Source organism: Ornithorhynchus anatinus, chromosome 18 (genome assembly GCF_004115215.2).
Source record: "Ornithorhynchus anatinus isolate Pmale09 chromosome 18, mOrnAna1.pri.v4, whole genome shotgun sequence".
NCBI lineage: Eukaryota > Metazoa > Chordata > Mammalia > Monotremata > Ornithorhynchidae > Ornithorhynchus > Ornithorhynchus anatinus.
Window position 1 is genome coordinate 41,526,759 of NC_041745.1, and position 21,697 is coordinate 41,548,455.

The 21,697-nt window shown below is 45.0% G+C and overlaps 1 protein-coding gene across 4 annotated transcripts in view; it reads right to left on the minus strand.

Annotated features, from left to right (window-relative positions):
- Positions 1–1,371: 1,371 nt before the first annotated feature.
- Positions 1,372–21,697, minus strand: part of UBE2U (ubiquitin conjugating enzyme E2 U) — a 38,261-nt gene continuing 17,935 nt past the window's right edge. For 3 of the 4 annotated variants that reach the window (XM_029083087.2, XM_029083085.2, XM_029083086.2), the window contains exons 9-11: positions 20,549–20,630; positions 9,927–10,018; positions 1,372–1,586 (exon numbers count right to left, since the gene is read on the minus strand). In XM_029083087.2, coding sequence (XP_028938920.1) covers positions 1,396–1,586; positions 9,927–10,018; positions 20,549–20,630 — 365 coding nt within the window. In that variant the 3' untranslated portion in view covers positions 1,372–1,395. Of the gene's footprint in view, positions 1,587–2,223; positions 2,295–9,926; positions 10,019–20,548; positions 20,631–21,697 lie in introns of all 4 variants that reach the window. The other variant, XM_029083088.2, reaches the window with a different exon arrangement.

Consider the following 21,697-nt stretch of genomic DNA (forward strand, 5'->3'; position numbering starts at 1 on the left):
TCCACCTGGATGTCGGCCCGCCACCTAAAACTCAACATGAGCGAGACTGAGCTCCTCATCTTCCCTCCCAAGCCCGGTCCGCTCCCAGACTTCTCCATCACCGTGGATGGCACGACCATCCTTCCCGTCCCGCAGGCCCGCAATCTCGGTGTCATCCTTGACTCGTCCCTCTCGTTCACCCCACACATCCTATCCGTTACCGAGACCTGCCGGTTTCACCTCTACAATATCGCCAAGATCCGCCCTTTCCTCTCCACCCAAACGGCTACCTTACTATTACGGGCTCTCGTTATATCCCGGCTAGACTACTGTGGCAGCCTTCTCTCTGACCTCCCTTCCTCCTCTCTCGCCCCGCTCCGGTCTATTCTTCACTCCGCTGCCCGGCTCATCTTCCTGCAGAAACGATCTGGGCATGTCACTCCCCTTCTTAAACAACTCCAGTGGTTGCCTATCGACCTCCGCTCCAAACAAAAACTCCTCACTCTAGGCTTCGAGGCTCTCCATCACCTTGCCCCTTCCTACCTCTCCTCCCTTCTCTCTTTCTACCGCCCACCCCGCACGCTCCGCTCCTCCGCCGCCCACCTCCTCGCCGTCCCTCGGTCTCGCCTATCCCGCCGTCGACCCCTGGGTCACGTCCTCCCGCGGTCCTGGAACGCCCTCCCTCCTCACCTCCGCCAAACTGATTCTCTTTCCCTCTTCAAAACCTTACTTAAAAATCACCTCCTCCAAGAGGCCTTCCCAGACTGAGCTCCTCTTCCCCCTCTACTCCCTCTGCCATCCCCCCTTTACCTCTCCGCAGCTTAAGCCTCATTTTCCCCTTTTCCCTCTGCTCCTCCACCTCTCCCTTCCCATCCCCATGGCACTGTACCCGTCCACTCAACTGTATATATTTTCGTTACCCTATTTATTTTGTTAATGAATTGTACATCGCCTTGATTCTATTTAGTTGCCATTGTTTTTACGAGATGTTCTTCCCCTTGACGCTGTTTAGTGCCATTGTTCTCGTCTGTCCGTCTCCCCCGATTAGACTGTAAGCCCGTCAAACGGCAGGGACTGTCTCTATCTGTTGCCGACTTGTTCATCCCAAGCGCTTAGTACAGTGCTCTGCACATAGTAAGCGCTCAATAAATACTATTGAATGAATGAATGAATGAATTTTACAGATGAGGTTCCTGAGGCCCAGAGAAGTGAGGTGACTTCCCCAAGATCACACAGCAGACAAGAGGCAGAGACGGAATGAGAACCCAAGTCCTTCTGACTCCCAGGATTGGGATCCATCCACTAGGCCACGCTGCTTCCCTGACCACGAATGAGTCTGGTGCTGCCAATGCAGAAACACTAGGAGCCATGGGGCAAGGCAAAAGACACCACTTTTCTGGTTCTACCACATCACCTTTAATGCTCTAAACCACCAGCACCGAGCGTTTTAGTCCACGCAATCAGGTTTTCCACTTCCCGGTCCCACATCTCGTCATCAATGGTGTCATTCAGTACTGCTGAGACTATCTTTCCCCACAGTTCCTCTTCGTGCATATTCATCTTCCCTTCAATTCTTTCACCAGACGCTGGCTCAAGAGGAGTTTGATCTGAGGCATAAAATTAAAAGTGGCAATTGAACGACAGAGAGAGCACAAGGAGTGAAAAATAACTTACTACTTATACGGTGCTTTCAGTTGTTTGGGTCAGGCTTCCGAGAGATTGAAAAATTTTCCTTTGCTTTAGTTCTCTGATAGGAAATGCTCTTTAAATTTACCCAAAGCTATAATACATTCATTCATTCATTCAATAGTATTTATTGAGCGCTTACTATGTGCAGAGCACTGTACTAAGCGCTTGGGATGAACAAGTCGGCAACAGATAGAGACGGTCCCTGCCGTTTGACGGGCTTACAGTCTAATCGGGGGAGACGGACAGACAAGAACAATGGCACTAAACAGCGTCAAGGGGAAGAACATCTCATAAAAACAATGGCAACTAAATAGAATCAAGGCGATGTACAATTCATTAACAAAATAAATAATGAGATCACCGTCCTCATCGAAGGTATTTACTGAGGATCTACAGTGGGCAAGGCACTGTATTTGGGAGGAAGCAGTGAGGTCTAATGGAAAGAGCACAGTCCTGGGAGTCAGAAAAACGGGATTCTAATCCTGGCTCTGCCCCTTCTCTGGTGTGTGACCTGGGGCAAGTCACTTCCTTGCTCTGGGAAGTTAGTTTCCTCACCTATAAAATGGGGATTCAAGACCAGGTCTTCTCCTCCTCTGGATTGTGAGCCCAACTGTATTGAAATGGTTCTGTATTGAAAGTGAAATTATATTGAAATTGCATTTACCCCTGCATTTAGTTCACGGTTTATAAGTACTTAAATACAATATTATTATTCCAATGCTTAGAAAAATGCTTGGCACAAAGTAAGCCCTTAACAAATACTATAATTATTATTATCAGAGGCAGAAGATACAGTTCAGGTTCTTGTGAATACTATTATGTCTGTCTTCTGTGTCTGATCTAATTGTATTGGCTTAGTACAGTGTTTAGCAGGTAGTTAACAAATGTTATTTTATTACTATCATTGTTATTCTCCCTTAGACTGTAAGCTTCCTGGGGGTAGGAAACTTGTCTTCTGCTTCTTTTGACCACTTCTAGCAATCAATGGTATTTACTGAGTGTTTACTGAGTGCAGAGGAGTTTACTGAGCACTTCGGAGAGTGCAATACAACAGAATTGCCAGACACGTTCCCCGCCTGTCAACCCCGAAGGGAAAACAGACATTAAAATAAATTACAGATATGTACATAAGTACTGTGGGAGGGGAAGAAGGGAGGAGGAATATCAAATGGTTAAAGGGCACTGAGCCAAATGCAAAGACAATGCAGAATTTGGGGGAGGGATGAAAGTTTAGTGGGGGAAGATCTCGTGGAGATGTGATTATAATAAGGCTTTGAAGGTGTGCTGCAAGCAGCAGATACTCAAATATCTAATACTATAATATTTGAATGCTATACAGGAGCTAAATACAGCTGTGATTAAGATAGGGTACTGCAACAACTGTCTCTTCAAAGATGAAATTTAGATTAGTGGAAAGGTTAGTGATGGTTGTGTCTCATTCATTCAATCATATTTACTGAGCACTTACTGTGTGCGAAGCACTGTACTAAGTGCTTGAGAGAGTACGATATAACATTCCCTGCCCACAGTGAGGTCACAGTTTAGAGGGGGAGAGAGACATTAATGTAATATATATATATATATGTATTACAGATATATACATATGTGCTGTGGGGATAGGAGGGAGGATGAATGAAGGAGCAAGTAAGAGAATCGTAGAAGGGAGTGAGAGAAGGGGACAGGAGGGCTTAGTCAGGGAAGGCTTCTGGGAGGAGAGATGCCTTCAATAAGGCTTTGGAGTGGGAGAAAGCAATTATCTGTCTGATAAGAGGAGGGAGGGTGTTCCAGGCCAAAGGTAGGTTGAATGAATGAATGAATGAATGAATGAATGAATGAACAAACGTGGGCCAGGCGACGACAGCAGGACAGGCGTGAATGGGGGACAGTGAGGAGGTGAGTGGCAGAGGAGGGGAGTGTATGGGGTGGGCAGTAGAAAGAGAGAAGGGAGGTGAGGTAGGAGGGGCCAAGGTGATGGAGAGCTTTGAGGCCAGGAGTGAGGAGTTTTTGTTTCATACGAAGGTTGATAGGCAACCACTGGAGGTTTTTGAGGAGGGGAGTGACATGCCCAGAGCGTTTCTGTAGGAAGATGATCCAGGCAGCAGAATGAAGAATAGACTGGAGTGGGGAGAGACAGGAGGAAGGGAGATCAGAGAGGAGGCTGACACAATAATCCAGTCGGGATGATAATAATAATAATAATAATGTTGGTATTTGTTAAGCGCTTACTATATGCAGAGCACTGTTCTAAGCGCTGGGATAGATACAGGGTAATCAGGTTGTCCCACAGTCTTAATCCCCATTTTACAGATGAGGTAACTGAGGCACAGAAAAGTTAAGTGACTTGCCCAGAGTCGCACAGCTGACAAGCGGCAGAGCTGGGATTTGTTTACTTATTATTTATATTGATGCCTGTTTACTTGTATTGATGTCTGTCTCCCATCCCTAGACTGTGAGCTCGTCGTGGGCAGGAATCATCTCTCTTTATTGCTGCTTCAACTAGATGCAAAAAAAGTAAAAAATGACTTTTTTTAAATTGTTTTTAGAAAAAAGATACTTTTAGAAAACTCTATGTCATTAAGATACCCCAAGAGTCAATTTTATTCTGTTCCATAATGACTTCCATCTTAGATTATAGAACATCAGAGGGAGTTTTGCTTGGGGGTGGGGAGAACATGTAATAAATCAAATATGTTTGGTTTGCAAGTCAAAACTGTGAATTTTGCCAGTGAGCTCGGCTAGGAATCTGAAAATACAACTGGGCTATTTCGGACGTCTTCCATCAGAGGTCATAAAAGGTCTTTCATTCCACAGGTATGGCTATTGGTTGTTGAAGCTCACTACCGGGAGGATTTGGAAACTCTAGAAATTGCTAGAAATCTGGTGGAAAAAGTGGAATGAAAACTGTCCAGAACCAAAAGCTATGCAACGCTGTTCTTTGAGCCTGTGTGTGAGGCCCCAGTTGCAGGGATTCTGGCTTTGATTAAAACTCGACGTCATGGGGCTGAGAATTGGGGTGGAAAATAAACTAGAAAAGATGTATTCCAGCCAACTGCAAATAGGAATAGGCACTTGAGTTGGCTGAAATAAGGACATTTCTCCCAAGTTTTGCAGTGAAACTCTTCAGTAAAGGATTTGCAGAAGATCCACGGGTAGAAGAAATCCCAAATAAGGACAATGCAACAATGGAGTCACACTTTTCGGAATTTCAAGAATCCATGGCATATTCACAATAGAAACAAAATTATTTTATGACCACTTAGTTGCTGGGGAACCACAGTATCAGGGAGATTCAGTACTGTCCTTATTGCCGAAATCTTGCTTTCTGACAGTGTCCTTGGATAAAACAAAGCCAGCAATCCAAACAACTGTACTGGACTCTGAAAGGAACTATTTGCAAAATCCAAATCTTCCCTTGAAAATATGTTCCATATATTCAGAAGTCCACACAATTCTGCCAGTATGCCAGTTTTCACTGTGCATTTTGACTAGAACTCGACGTCTGTCTGATGCCACAAGCTGGTTTGGACTCAGTGGGCTGGCTTAATCATTGTGTGCTTAGGCAGGGTACCAAAATGGGTGAAAGTTGCCGAGCGAGTTTTCACAAGAATGTGGCTCAGCTTCCGGGAAAACCTGGGGCATGCCTTTTGGGGCATTATTCATTCATTCAAATATTCATTCATTCATTCCTTTTTATGGAGCTCTAACTGTGTGCAGAGCACTGTACTAAGCACTTGGAAAGTACAATTTGGCATCAGATAGAGGCAATCCCTACCCAATAAGGGGCTCCCAACATTTTCCTGCTGTTCCATTTTCAAACCAGGGACTTGAATCTAACTTCAAAACACTTGCCAGCTGGCCAAAGTTTTTAGTAGTCTACCAAAATTCCATCATCGCCTGCATTTTTTTTTTCTCATCTTGCTCTGAGAGAGTTCCTGGCTGTCTCAGCATTTCACATATTTATTCTCCTTCATAGGCTTAAAAACTGCGAACCCTTGAAAGCTAGGCACCATCGTAGGCCCCACCACCCAGCCCTTAGTACACTGTTCGGCACCCAAGGATGCTTGTAACTACCACAATTATTATTATTACCACAACATAGTTGGGTTTTACAGTGAAGAAAACAGATAAAGCAGAATGAAGCATTTCTGCTGGACAGTAGAGTAAAATGCGCCCATTTGGAGGTTTCTCTTCCAACTATAATTAAATATCAAATGTCATTAGAGCACTATATTGGCAGGGGACCATTCTATAGTTAAAAAAAAAACAAACCCCAACTTAGTACCGGTTGATATGATAGGAGCATTAGACGTGATGACAGAACACTCACTTTCCCTCCGCGGTAACGTGAGACTTAATTAAAGTTTGTAAACAGCTGGAGAATCTTGGTGAAAGGCCCCGCAGAATGAAACCATACCAAATGATTTTAGCATTCAGCAAGGAGAGGAGATGGCCTCTCGGATTTCTGCAGACACCGACAGGTACACTCGATTCCCCTAAAGAGCAGGACTTGATGTTCCCGACGTACAGGGAGACTTGCCTTAAAGCACACAGCATTTCTCAATCACCTTGCCCCCTCCTACCTCACCTCACTGCTCTCCTTCTACAACTCAGCCCACACACTTCGCTCTTCTATTGCTAACCTTCTCATCATACCTCGATCTTGTCTATTTCACTGCTGACCTCTCACCCACGTCCAGCCTCTGGCCTGGAATCCCCTCCCTCTTCGTATCCGACAATTACTCTCCCCGCTTCAAAACCTTATTGAAGGCCACGGTCCTCCAAGAGATCTTCCCTGACTAAGCCCTCTTTCCTCTTTCTCCGAATCCCTTGTGCATCTCCCTGACTTGCTTCCTTTATTCATCCCTTTCCCAGATCCATAAAACTTACATACATATCTGTAATTTATTTATTCTAATGTCTGTCTCCCCCTCTCCATTGTAATCTCATTGTAGGCAGGGAATATGTCTGTTAAATTGTACTCTCCCAAGGGCTTAATACAGGGGTCTGCAGACAGTAAGTACTCAATAAATATGATTGACTGGCAATGCCTTGCATTGTGTCCTATCCAAATGGGGAATAATAATAATGTTGGTATTTGTTAAGCGCTTACTACGTGCAGAACACTGTTCTAAGTGCTGGGGGAGATACAGGGTAATCATGTTGTCCCACGTGAGGCTCACAGTCTTCATCCCTATTTTACAGTTGAGGTAACTGAGGCCCACAGAAGTTAAGTGACTTGCCCACAGTCACACAGCTGACATGTGGCAGATATGGGATACGAACCCATGACCTCTGACTCCCAAGCCCGCACTCTTTCCAATGAGCCACGCTGGAATTTTCTCAGCTTCTCCAGCAACCATCTAATCAGACCGCACAGTGAACAAGCTCTTTGTGGGCAGGGAACGTGTCCGTTTATTGTTGCAATGTACTTTTCCAAGCGTTTAGTACAGTGCTCTGCACGCAGTAAGCATTCAATAAATACGACTGAACACCCATGTTATGGGAAGAGAGAGTAGCATCTATCTAAACCAGCTGCAGTCTTTCAGAACTTCGGCCTGTCTCTAAATCTCTCATGGGGTCATGGCAACTGGTGGCCAGATCAAGGAGGGGCTCCAAAGTTCGAGAACCACACTGTGCTCGTTGCAGCAAGTAGGAGGTTTTAGAGAAGTGGCCGTGGGCACTTCTTACTCTGCTTCTGACCAGTCCTGGGAAAGTCAACCCCATCCCCAACTGGACACCACAGCAGGAGATATACGCCATCAGCCCTGGATGGTGGCAGGATGAATCAAGTGAAGGAGTTTTGTCCCAATTCAGAAAGGGACGTACATCGCTTCCCGGTCAGGGGAGTGAAGGGAGAAATGGCATATTAGATAGAGCCTGGGCCTGAGAGTCAGAAGGTCATGGGTGCTAATCCTGGCTCCACCACTTGTCTGCTGTGTAACCTTGGGCAAATCACTTCGCTTCTGTGCCTCAATTACGTCGTCTGTAAAATGGGAATTGAGACTATGAGCTCCATGTGGGACAGGGACTGTATCCAACCTGATTTCCTTGTATCCACCCCAGTGCTTACTACAGTGTCTGGCACATAGTAAGTGCTTAACAAATAGCATTATTATTATTATTGTTATTATTATCATAAGCCTGGAGGGGAGGAGGAAAGTAGGTATGTGGGGGGTGGTGAGATGCTAGCTCTAGAGGTCAGATCAAGGACAGTAATTGTTGGATATAAAGAGGGAGGGCGTTCCAGGCCAGAGGCAGGACATGGGTGAGAAGTCGGCGGCAGGATAGACTGACCGACAGGCATGGGGGTTAAGAACATGAGTTTAGCCATGGCCACTTTAAGCGCACCTCCTAAAATCATCTTTCACTTATGTCTTAATCTAATAATGATTGTACTTGTTAAGCACTTACTATGTGTCAAGCACTGTTCTAAGCGCTGAGGTAGATACAGCCTAAGTAGGTTGGATACAGTCCCTGTCCCACATGGGACTCACAGTCTTAATCCCCATTTTAGAGCTGAGGTAACTGAGGCCCAGAGAAGTGAAGTGACTTGTCCAAGGTCCCACAGCAGACAAGGGGCAGAGTCAGGATTAGAACCCATGACCTTTTGACTCCCAGGCCCACGCTCTACCCACTTTGTCATGCTGCTTCCCTTCATCTAGGCATTTGCTCTTCTGTATTTCTCCTTGAAGACTGCCTTTCCCCTCATTAATAGATGCACCCTGGGACCTGGGCATTTCTAAGGAATAAAGGCCACTGTGAAATGTTGGAATGCTTCTCTACAGGTGAGCAGTGTGGTCTAGTGGGAAGGACAGAGGACTGGGAGTCTGAAGACTTGGGTTCTAATCCCAGCTCCTCCACATACGTGCTGGTGACGTTGGGCAAGTCACTTCACTTCTCTGTGCCTCGGTTCCTTCATCTACAAAACGAGGATTCGATACCTGTTCTCCCTCCCACTTAGACTGCGGGCCCTTAGGTGGGACCTGATTATCTTGTATCTACCCCAGAGTTTAGAACAGTGTTTGGCATTCATTCAATCGTATTTACCGAGCACTTACTGTGTGCAGAGCACATAGTAAGGACTTAACAACAATGACATAAGAACAGGGTTGGCTCTACGATATAGTGGAGAGTTCTACCTTCTAGATCAGCTGTATGGAATTTCAGCCCATTTCTCTCAGTTCCTTAGAGTAATATTGCACTGAAATAATCCCTAAAGGAGAGGGTCACACCTCTTCAGAGATGGAGGATTCACCAGTACCCATCTCAGCCCTTCCGTGGCATCTTAAACAACGGAGTATTCACAACTCCCAGACCTCTTACAAAGGTATCTTACATAGTCCATTATTGCCTCTTATCAGCAATATACTTTAACACCCATGTCCCCCACTGGACTGTAAATTCCTTGAGGGTAGAGATGATATTTAGTATACACTGCACTCTTCCAAGCACCTAATACAGCGCTATGTGGAAAGTAAGTGCTCAGTAAATATTATGGATTGATAACCTCCCCTGGAAGGGCAGCTCCTCGAGTCACAACCCTGATGATGTACCTGGATTCATTCTCCCGTGATTGATGGGTCTCGGCTATATTGTACTTTAAAACTCACTTTACACAATCCCGAGACAGAGTAAGCCACAAGGCAAGTTGGACAAATTTTGGGAGCCATCAGGGGATCTTCACTAAATGCAGGCTTTACTAGGCCTGAAAAAGGAGCCTCAAAGGGAACAGTTTACTATTTTTTCACTGGCAGGACTGTGGCCCCAAGTTACAGAGCTCTTTGAGATCCTAGAAGGAGAAGAGCTGTGGAGCCCCAACCAACACTTGGCCTGAGAGTTCCCATTGCAAATCAATAGAAGGAGTGTTGCCTAGTGGATAGAGCATGGGCCAGGAAGTCAGAAGGATCTGAGTTCTAATCCCAGCTCCGTCCCTTGTCTGCTGTGTGACCTTGGACACTTCACTTCTCTGGGCCTCATGTCCCTCATCCGTAAAATGGATGTTAAAACTATGAGCCCCATGTGGGACATGGACTGCGTTCAACCAGATTAACTTGTCTCTACCTCAGCAGTTAGTACAGTGCCAGGCACATAATAAGCACTTAAATATCATTTTTAAAAAGTGACGTTTACTGAGCATGTATTGGGTCAAAAGCATCGTACTAAGTTTCTGGGAGAGTACAACGGACTTAGATGTGATCCCTGCCCTTTAGAAGCTTGCAGTCTAGGAGGGGAGTGTGAGACTGGGTTGGAAATTTTACCTGGAGTCGGGCAGGCCACGTGAACCTGTGTCTTCTTGGCTGCGGGGAACATCAAATGTTTTCTAGTGATCTCAGACAACAGAGAGGCGAACCTAGGAAGACAAATATCATGAAATCCATCTTCTGATCTAAAGGCAGTTTTCCAACACTTGGAAAACCTGCGGCATTTCGGGGGATGGCGGAAAGGTGAAATCTGGAAGAATGGAAGAGGTGAACCTGATGAGGAAGTTATTCATGGCTAAATGACGCACGCAGTCTACTGATCGTTTGGTAGCATAGACAGGGAATTGCACTCAGCCCTTGGGAGGGTAAGGAGAAAGTATTTTCAGGAGTGTCTACATGGTTTAACATTCATTCAATCACATTTACTGAGCACTTACTGTGTGCAGAGCACTGTAGTAAGCGCTTGGGAGAGTACAATATAACGAGAAAACGAACACATTCCCTGCCCACAACACTCTTACAGTGTATTGTCCACATGGTCTACTTCTGCATTAAACAGAAATTCCTTACCCTTGCCTTTAAAGCGCTCAATTTCCTTGCCCCTTCCTATCTTAATGGTATTTGTTAAGCACTTACTAGGTGCCAGGTACTATCCTGAGGGCTGGGGTAAATACAAGTTAATCAGGTTGGACACAGTCCATGTCTCACATAATAATAATAATAATAATAGTGATGATGATGGTATTTGTTAAGCACGTACTATGCCAAGCACTTTTCTAAGCGCTGGGGTAGACACAAGGCATTTGAGTTGTCCCACGTGGGACTCACAGTCTTAATCCCCATTTTACAGATGAGGTAACTGAGGCACAGAGAAGAGAAGTGACATGCCCAAAGTCACACAGCTGATCAGTGACGGAGCTGGGATTAGAACCCAAAACCTCTGACTCCCAAGCCCGTGCTGTTTCCATTCAGCCACGTTGCTTCTCGGGAGGAGTGGAGAGAGGTAAAGTAGGAGGGGGGCAAGATTATTGAGTGCTTTACAGCTGACGGTAAGGATGGGCAATCACTGGAGGTTCATGAGGATTGGGGAAACATGAACTGAAGGTTTTTGTAGAAAAATGGTCCGGGCAGCGGAGTGAAGTTCCGTACACTTTTGTCCTCAAAATTTAGACTGTAAGCTCACTGTGGGCAGGGAACATATCTATCGATTCTGTTTTATGGTACTCTCCCAAGCACCTAGTATGGTCCTCCGCGCACAGTAAGTGGTCAATAAATAAGATCGATTGATGGAAACAATAGTGCAATTTGCACATATTTTACATCGTGCCCATTTTAAAGGGAATCATTCATCCTTTTTGTAAAAAAATATGTTCTCCTACTGTAGCGGTGTCAAGACTATCGCCCATTTTAAAGGGAATCTTATCCTTTTTGTAAAAAAATATGTTCTCCTACTGTAGTGGTGTCAAGACTATCGGAAAAATAGTTTTAAACTATCTGGACTTTAACTGAGCTGAAGTTTAAGCCTATTAACGATCATTTTAAATCTAGGCCTCTCTTGTACTTGCCCACCAGATGGCATGAAAGGTTTCAGCCGGCAACAATACCACATCCCAGATGTTTTTGGGTGGTAAAGAGTCTAAAAACCTAGACCTAAGCAATTTTACAAACCTGGTTTCATCTTGAAACTTAAGGAGGGTAAAAATATTCGTCTTCTCTATTTGCATATCCATTAAAGAGACCAAAATGTTTTCAAGTAAATATAAGACACCCGCCCACTCTTCTCCCAAGGCAGAAACACTATCTCCTCCTGGGAGGATTACTCGGTTTCTCAATCAATCCATCAGTGGTATTTATTGAGTGCTTACCATATGCAGAGCACTTTACTAAGCGCTTGGGAGGGTAAAATAACATGTATATACCTATACTTTATTTGTATTTATTTGTCTTGATGTCTGTCTCACCCCCCTCTAGACTGTGAGCTCATTGTGGACAAGGAATATCACTGTTTATCGTTGTATTGTACTTCCCCAAGTGCTTAGTGCAGTGCTCTGCACATAGTAAGCGCTCAATAAAGATGACTGAATGAATGAATGAACGAACAGAATTAGTGGCCACGCTCCCTGCCCATAACAAGCTTCCCATACATTTCAGGACCTGAATAAAAACGTAAGCCCTAGAACAGGTCCATGGACAGTCCAGGAAGCTGCCTGATTCCAACAGCAGCAAATAGGAATGCCTTGATATAAATCCACTTTCAGTGGTTTTGGAAATACCAGCCCAAACCTGGGCCAGTTGTGCAAGTATCACTGACAATCCCATCCTACATACCCTTCCTGCATTTTGCTTTCATCACATTTTCTACGGCATCCACCCCTTTTCTCTGAAAACAATTTATTTTGGCCATTTCGAAAAATGCAGTCCATACTGGCACTGCTTGGAGAAGCTGATTCCAAACTGGAAGTTACCAACTTTCTGTCGATTTAGGGAAATGTAAAATAGTGGATCTAAATTTGGCTCTCAGGTTTGTTGTGATACTTCAGATTCTTCTTAAGCTGGAAAAGGAATTCCACAGCTCAGCTTTCCCCGCTCCATATAATCATGCCCATTACGGCTTGCAGTGAATTTGATTTTGCTGGCTTTTATATTAATGTTCCATGAGAAACTTTGAACACAAGGAGGCAAAAGCAAAGACAGAGCCAGGCACTGCACACATCAAACAGGGCAGCACAACAGAGGATTGTCTTTGGGTGTGCAGTGTGCATTGACCTATTCTGTCATACGAGGGCTCGTAGATAAATTTCACCGTCAGCGGTGTCGTCTTCAAAAACAAAGGATACTTACATCGATTGGATAAAAATTAATTTTGGTTCATATAAAATATAAATGTATAGAATAATAATTATAATTATGTAAACTCATCAAGCCCTTACTATGTGCCAAGCATTGTTCTAAGTGCTGGGTTAGATATAAGATAAGCAGGTTAGACAAGGTCCCTGTCCCAGTCTTAATATAAGATGCGTCTTATTAATAATAATAATAATAATGTTGGTATTTGTTAAGCGCTTACTATGTGCCGAGCACTGTTCTAAGCGCTGGGGTAGACATAGGGGAATCAGGTTGTCCCACGTGGGGCTCACAGTCTTAATCCCCATTTTACAGATGAGGGAACTGAGGCACAGCGAAGTTAAGTGACTTGCCCACAGTCACACAGCCGACAAGTGGCAGAGCTGGGATTTCACATCTCTGATTCCCATATGCAATTTGGGAGAGGAAATAGAGTCAGGAGATAAGGATTATGCTCTCCAATATGCCACTGGTTATTATGGGGTGACCTTGGGCACTTCAAGTCGACTTAACTGCTCTGTGCCTGTTTCCACATCTGTAAAATGGGGATATCAACCTTAACGAGATAGCATCCTTAACTCTGCTTTCTTCCCAAGCCTGTTGTGAGGATACCACGGCGGTGACTCGTGTAACAGTGCTTTGGAACCATAAAAAGGCACTGTACCAATTCCTGATATTTTTATTAATTCTCATTTGCACTACATATTCCATTACAGTTTTGGAAGTACAGCTCTTTTACTATTTAAGGTTCCGCTTGGAAAAAAAACCACCAAATTTTCTAATAAAAATATTTACCCAGTGGTCATTCTCATTTACTGAACAAATTTAATTTCAACTTTGCCTTAATTATGGTCCATTTACATTTAACTATTCATAGTACAAATAGCTCTACAAGCCCGCTACAATTGAAAAAAGGACTCAAAACCTTTACTAATTCACTAATTCCGTTCTACGGCTGACTCTGTATTCGCCCACCAAATTCAAATTTGAAAAGCAGGGAATCCAAATCTGTTCTAAATATCGTCTCCTCCACCAGCAGATGGCAATCCCAGCAAGGCTCCCCAAAGTGCATGGTAATTTGCTCTGGAACGTCAATATAACAGCAGAGGAACCATGTCCTCTGGCTCAAATAGCTCGAAAATTATTTCAGCCAGATGTAGAAATGGATGGATAAGTTGGAAATGACAAGACCCAACTTGGCTGCATATTTTGGGGGGTTGGGTGGGATGCTGTGACATCGCATAATGAATCGATTATCCAACCAATAAAACAAAGCAGTTCTGTGAGAGGAAATAAAAAAGGAAGTTGTGTGTCAGGGCAAAATTAACCTTGCATTCTGCAGGGTCTCCCTGACTCTCCTTCTCTATCTTCCCCTCACCCCCCTCCTCAGAGAGAAACCCCACACCTTGTCTTTGGAATTGCTATCGGGCCGGAACTACTTGAGATTCAGCTAACTAGTAGCTAGTCTCTTGCTTTTCATTTGTTTTGAAAGGAGGAAAGAATCAGCTAGAAAAGCATTCCTCACACGTTGGCTTTGGAAAAAAGTTATTGAAGATGTAAACTAGACCAGAAAAATTGGACCGATGAGTGTAATCCGATAGGCCGCTGAAGGATGGGATAGGACAATCTCAAGAATACAGATGAGCGGGCACAGTTCTAACACTGCTTTTGTTCCAGAAACCCATTTTTCCAACCACTTCCCAGGCAGGGCATTGGCCACCCACCCTTCTGGGTGATTTGGGGAAGAGCTCAACCTTTGCCTCTTGGCAGACTTCCCTCAAGTTATCCTTGGTCCAGGGTATCCGGTCGGATTAATTTGTATCTACTCTGGGGCTTAGAACAGTGCTTGGCACATAGTAAGCGCTTAACAAGTACCACTGTTACTATTATTGGTCGGCTGACAGAGAGTCATTACCTTTAAGCTAGTCTCCTACTCTGCCATTGGTAGTTTCCTTATGCACACAAACTAGCAAAAAAAATCACTAAACATCTGCAGGTGGCAGAGGACATGAGATATTTTGCATTCAAGGAGCTTCCAACCTACAACTTAACTTTCCCGTCACGGTGGCCCGCACCACCATCACCTCTCCCAAGTCTGGCATTCTCCTTGACTTCTCTTTCCATTCCCTGGATCCATCTCTTCCTCTCCATCCCAATGGCCCCCATGCTTTTCCTAGTCGAAAGAGCATGGACCTGGGAGTCGGAGGACCCGGGTTCCTCTAGACTGTGAGCTCCTTGTGAGTACGGAATTCATTCAATAGTATTTATTGAGCGCTTACTATGTGCAGAGCACTGTACTAAGCACTTGGAATGTACAAATCGGTAACAGATAGACAGTCCCTGCCCTTTGATGGGCTTACAGTCTAATTGAATGTATCCACCAACTCTGTTATACTGTACTCTCCCAAGTGCTTAGCACACAATAAGCGCTCCATAAATGTGAATGATTGACTGATTCTAATCATGGCCCTACCTCTTGCCTTCTGGGTGACCTTGGACAAGTCACTTCTCTGTGCCTCAATTTCCTGATTTGTAAAATGGGGATTCAATATCTGTTCTCCCTCCCGTTTAGAGTGGGAGGCCCCATGTGAGCAGGAGCTGTCTAACCTGATTATCTTGTATCTACCCCAGTGATTAGTACAGTGCTTGGCACTTAGTAAGTGCTTAAATACCGTCTAAAAACCATCAATTTGACTACTACATTCGCCTTCCCGCTGACCTTCCTGCCTCCGGCCTCTCCCCTCTCACGTCCCTACTTCGCTTTATTGCCTGGATCATTTTTCTAAAACACTTTTCTGCGTTTGAGCTCCCCACAGCTCCAAAACCTCTAATAGTTAGTTACCCATCCCATTCTACATCAAACAGAACTTCCAAACCCAATGGTTTTATGGTACTCAACCAACTCTCTCCCCCTCCACCTGTATATCAAACAAAAACTCCTCAACTTTGGCTTTAAATCACTAAATCACCTTGCCCCCTCCTACCTCACCTCACTACTCTCTTACTACAAGCCAGCCCCCACTCTTCGCTCCTCTAATGCCAACCTTCTCACTATATTTCTTTCTAGTCTATTACGCCGCCGACCCCTCACCCACGTCCTGCTTCTGGCCTGGAGCACCCTCCCTCCTCAAATCCAACAGACAAGTACTCTCCCCCCTTCAAAGCTTTATTGAAGGCACATCTTCTCCAAGAGGCCTTCCCTGACTTAAGCCCTCCTTTATTCTTCTCCCACTCCTTCTGCATCGCTCTGATTTGCTCCCTTTATTCATTCCCCACCCCCCACCACTTATGTACATATCTATCATTTATTTATTTTAATGTCTCTCTCCCCCTCTAGACTGTAAGCTCGTTGTGGGCCAGGAACGTGTCTGTTTATTGTGATATGGTACTCTCCCATGCGCTTACTACAGTGACCTATACACACTAAGTGCTCAATAAATACAATTGAATGAATTTGCTCCTCTCCCACTACACCCCAGTTCTCAAACTTCATTCTTCTCAAGCCAACCTAGTCACGTTGCCTCGTTCTCATCTATCCCACTGCCCGACCTCTTGCTTGGATGCTTCCTTTTGCCTAGAACTAACCTCCCTCTTTGAGATCCAGCAGACGGCTGCGCTCCTCATCTTCAAAATGCTTTGCAAGTCACATCTCCTCTCCTGAGGAATCCATCTCTTATCACGCAACTCTATATCTCCCACACTTTCCACATCAGCATTCTCATATTACCGAAGCACCAGAGAAACCTCTCCGTTCCACTTCTTTTGTGAACATCTCTACGTTCTTCTTCTTCATCATACTGATAATTAACTTGGATGTGCTCCACTACTACTACTAGTAATAATGATGGTATTTGTTAAGTGCTTACTATGTGCCAAGCACTGTTTTACTTCTACTACTAATTATGGTGTTTGTTAAGTGCTCATTCTGTGCCAGGCACTGTATTAAGCGATGGGGTAGATACGAGCAAATCGGGTTGGACATCAGCCAAGTGGGCTCACAGTTTCAATCCCCACTTTACAGATGAGGCAACTGAGGCCCAGAGAAGTAAAGTGACTTGCTCAAGGTCCCACAGAGACAAGTGGCAGAGTCAGGATTAGAACCCATGACCTTCTGACTCCCAGGCCAGTGCTCTATCGGCTACACCATGCTATTAGACTCTTAGATCCTTGGGAGCAGGGATCATGTCTATTAACTCTATTACCTTTCTAGTAGTAATAATGTTGGTATTTGTTAAGTGCTTACTATGTGCCGAGCACTGTTCTAAGCGCTGGGGTAGACATAGGGGAATCAGGTTGTCCCACATGGGGCTCACAGTCTTAATCCCCATTTTACAGATGAGGGAACTGAGGCACAGAGAAGTTAAGTGACTTGCCCACAGTCACACAGCCGACAAGTGGCAGAGCTGGGATTCGAACTCATGAGCCCTGACTCCAAAGCCCATGCTCTTTCCACTGAGCCACGCTGCTACAGTGCTCTGCCCAGAGATAATAATAATAATAATGGCATTTATTAAGTGCTTACTATGTGCCAAGCACTGTTCTAAGCACTGGGGAGGTAGAAGGTAAGAGTTTGTCCCATGAGGGGCTCACAGTCTTAATCCTCATTTTACAGATGAGGGAACTGAGGTGCAGAGAAGTGAAGTGACTTGCCCACAGCCACACAGCTGCCAAGTGGCAGAGCCAGGATTAGAACCCATGACCTCTGACTCCCAAGCCCTTGCTCTTTCCACTGAGCCTCGCCGCTTCTCCAGTTGAGATGATATTCAACAAACACAACTCATTTGCCACAACAAAATGGTCACTGCAGAACTAGCTAATTGGTGGAAACACTGGAATATCCCAAGGTTGCCTCAACCCAGCTATACTTACTCTGTGGCTTCCACTAGTGGGGTATGCACACAGAATTTGTAGCTCCCGCATAGTGCGGTCATTCAGTCAGGGATTGGGTACCTGCTGAATTCACTCATACATTTGTATTTTCTGAGTGCTTACTGTGTGCAAAGCACTGTACCAAGAACTTGGGAAAGTACAATAACAAACAGACATAATTCCCACCCATAGGCAAGCACTGTACTAAGCTCTTAACAGAGTACAACAGAAGCCAACTGCACATGCCATGCCCTTAAGGGAGAAGCAGGGTGGCCTAATGGAAAGAGCATGGGCTTGGGAGTCAGAGGACCTGGCTTCTAATCCCAGCTCTCCAAATCGCTTGCTGGGTGACTTTGGGTAAAGTCCCGTAACTTTTCTGTGACTTAGTCTTCCTGTACTCCCTCCTACTTAGACTGTGAGCCCTATGTGGGTCAGAGACTGTGTCCAACCTAAATAACTTGTTCTTATCCCAGTGCTGAGAACAGTGTTTGACATAGAGTAAGCGCTTAACAAATACCATTAAAAAAATGGGGGGTTAAAATCTAATGGGGGAGGCAGATGAAAATTCCCACCCCACTTAACTGGCTGGAAACTGGAGCTCCTAGTACACAGGACTTGTCAATATGTTTATGTCCATCTCCCCACTTTAGAATGTATATACTTGCCCAAGTGCTTAAAACAATAAATTATATTATTACCATGACAACTATTAGAAAAAGAGTGACAATCAGTTCTTCTAAATTGGGGAATGAGGTATTATTATAATGATGATAGTATTTAAACACTTACTATGTGTCAAGCATTGTTCTAAGCAATAGGTAGAAGTTAATCAGGTCAGATAGTCTGCATCCCATATGGGGCTCACAATCTAAGTAGTTGGGAGTACAGGTATTGGATCTCCATTTTTTAGATTAGTAAATTGAAGCCCAGAGGAGTGAAGAGATTATCCAAAGTCACACAGGAGGCAACTGGCAGGGCCGGCATTAGAACTCAGATCCACTGAATCCCAGGCCTGTGCTGCTCTCATAATATCCCGACTGGATGATTGTGTCAGCCTCCTCTCTGATCTCCCTGCCTCCTGTCTCTCACCACTCCAGTGTATTCTTCATTCTACTGGCCAGATCATCTTCCTACAGAAACGTTCTGGGCATGTCACTCCCCTCCTCAATAACCTCCGGTGGTTGCCTATCAACCTTCTCACGAAACAAAAACTCCTCACTCTTGGCTTCAAAGCTCTCCATCACCTTGCCCCCTCCTGCCTCACCTCCCTTCTCTCTTTCTACTGCCCTACCCGCACACTGCGCTCCTCTGCCGCTCACCTCCTCACCGTCCCCGGTTCGTGCCTATCCTGCCTTTGACCTCTAGCCCACGTCCTACCGCTGTCCTGGAATGCCCTCCCTCCTCACATCCGGCGGACTAACTCCCTTCAAAACCCTACCGAGAGCTCACCTCCTCCAGGAGGCCTTCCCACCCTGACTGAGACTGAGCCGCCCTTTCCCTCTGCTCCTCCTCCCCTCCCCTTCCCCCCGCCCTCTGCGCTTCCCCCTTCCCCTCCCCTCAGCACTGTGCTTATTTGTATGTTTTATTTATTACCCTATTTTTTGTTAATGAGGTGTATATCTTCATGATTTTATTTATCTTGATGATGTTGTCTTGTTTTCTTTTGTTCTGTTTTGCTTTGCTGTCTGTCTCCCCCATTTAGACTATGAGCCCGTTACTGGGCAGGGATTGTCTCTATGTTGCCGAATTGTACATTCCAAGCACTTAGTACAGTGCTCTGCACATAGTAAGTGCTCAATAAATACTATTGAATGAATGAGTGAATAGGTCACATCGCTGCTTGGCTTCAGGAAACTTACACTGTAGTAGTCATCCTGGGCCCCGTGCTGCAAATGTGCACAACTATTTCTTCTGAGACAATGATGTGTCATAACCAGGAAGATGTATATTGTTGGAAGAACTTTGCCCAATTCTGCTGTCATGTTCTAGCCAAGATGCATAGCAAAAACAGGCAGAATGGTAGAACTGACCGAGTGTATATGTTTGGCCTTTGAAATTCAAAGAAGAGCGGCAAGAGTGGGCCAAGCGGTATCACCTCCCTGACTGATGGTACTGGGAGAAGGTGCACCTTCTGGAAAGAATTTGGGGACAGAGGGCTATCTTGGTGAGGACTGGCAATCCTGGGAAAAGAGGAGGCCTTTTTGGATAGAATTGCCTGAGAACTGGACAAGGACCCCTGCTGCGTTTATGAGGGAAAAGCTGAGAGCCCATTACCAAATAAAACTCAGCTGTAGGAATCCTGCCCCTCTCTCAATTTCAATGAACACAACTTCTTCGCTGTGGAAAGTGTGTGTGAGGAGGTGCAGCTGAGCGGGAAAGAGTTAGATTCAGTGTTTTGGGGACATTCCGCCACTCGGCCAAAAAGGAAGATCATCTTGTAAAAGGCAGAGCTCTGGTCTGAGAGCTCTAGCTCTCAGGCAGCCAAAGCGATTGGCCAGGGGGTAGAGGAGAGGGGTGAATTCCCTCCGGCACATGGACACGAATCCACGTGTGTTCTCAGCACTTGGCTCGTAGGAGCCCAGGCTGCCTGGTGGATCGTCAGACGACCAACGGGTTTCTAGAAGATTAGGGCCAGAGGGCCAAAATGGAAGGGAAAATCTGTACCCACCTCAAAAATGAGGGCAAGCCAGCCACACGGTTTTACGCTTCCAGTTTTTATCCCAATCTCTCTCTCTCACTTTCTGAACACACTGTCTTCTTGCTCTCAGTCAAAAATTCTGAATGTAGAGAGACACTGGCAAAACTGAAAAGCCTTTTTATGGGGATTAACCAATACCTTCATGTAGAAGGTCCATTCCTACAAATTTCTTCTTTCCCTGAATAGGAAGGCCCTTCAGAGCAAGGTAGCATCTTTCATTAAGCTATACACTTACTTAGTTTGCCAATTGAGGATTTAAAACACTTACTTGTCATTCCATAATCCAGGTGCTTTTAAGTTGCTTTGCTTCCAGCTTTGGTATTTTCCTATGAAATGAGGTTCTTCAAACACTGTAATTAGAGAGGATAATTAGAAAACAAGATATATGCAGACAAGCTGATGATTTCTTTCAAAGGTGATAGAGATGAGCATACCTCCCATCGATTATTTTTTTTAATGGTATTTGGTCTAGGGGTAGATACAAGTACTGGGGTAGATACAAGATAATCAGGTAGGACACAGTGCCTGTCCCACATGGGGCTCACAGTCTTAATTCCCATTTCATAGATGAGGGAACTGAGACAGAGAGAAGTGAAGTGACTTGACCAAGATCACACAGCAGACCAGTAGCAGAGTCGGGATCAGGACCCGGGTCCTTCTGGCTCCCAGGCCTGTGTGCTATCCACGTGCTGCTTCTTTGTTTAATTTTTAAGGGACCCATCAATTAGTTATGGATGAGGTAACTGAGGCACAGAGAAGTGAAGTGACTTGCCCAAGGACACATATCAGACAAATGGTGGAGCCATAATTAGAACCCATAACCTTCTGACATCCACTACGCCATGCTGCGAATTAACACTCCATTATGGAGCAAAGAGGAGTGTAGGCTTGGGGGGCTTTTGTACCTGGATAAATGACTAGAAGCTGTGACAGCTTATTCTACAATCTAAAGCAAGGTAATCGGAGGACTCTTCTCCACCGCGCTCTGAATAGGGTTAGGCAGCCTGAGCTGAGGAAAACACGAGGGCCTAGGAATCTGGAGGTCAGGGTTCCTGTCATAACCCTGTCCTGGCCTGCTGTGTGACCTTGGCTGGGTCTCCCAACCTCTCTGTGCCCTGGTTTTCCTGTAAAATGGGGATAACAGCCTTAGTTCCTTTCCCAGCTATGTTGTGAGGACAACTTATCTGAAGCTGTTTTGGGAAAAACTGAAAGCACTGCCCAAAATTCAAGGTATTCTATATGGACCAAAGTGGTGACATTCCAAATACAGCCAAGAGGAAGGTGGAGAAGGATCTCAGTAAGATTATATTTACATTCCTAAAATATTGATTTACTGGAGACCAATTACATAACGGGACCTCACTAAAAACAACATAGGGGTAGAAAAGGTCCACAGTAATTTTCTTTCTTAGTTTTG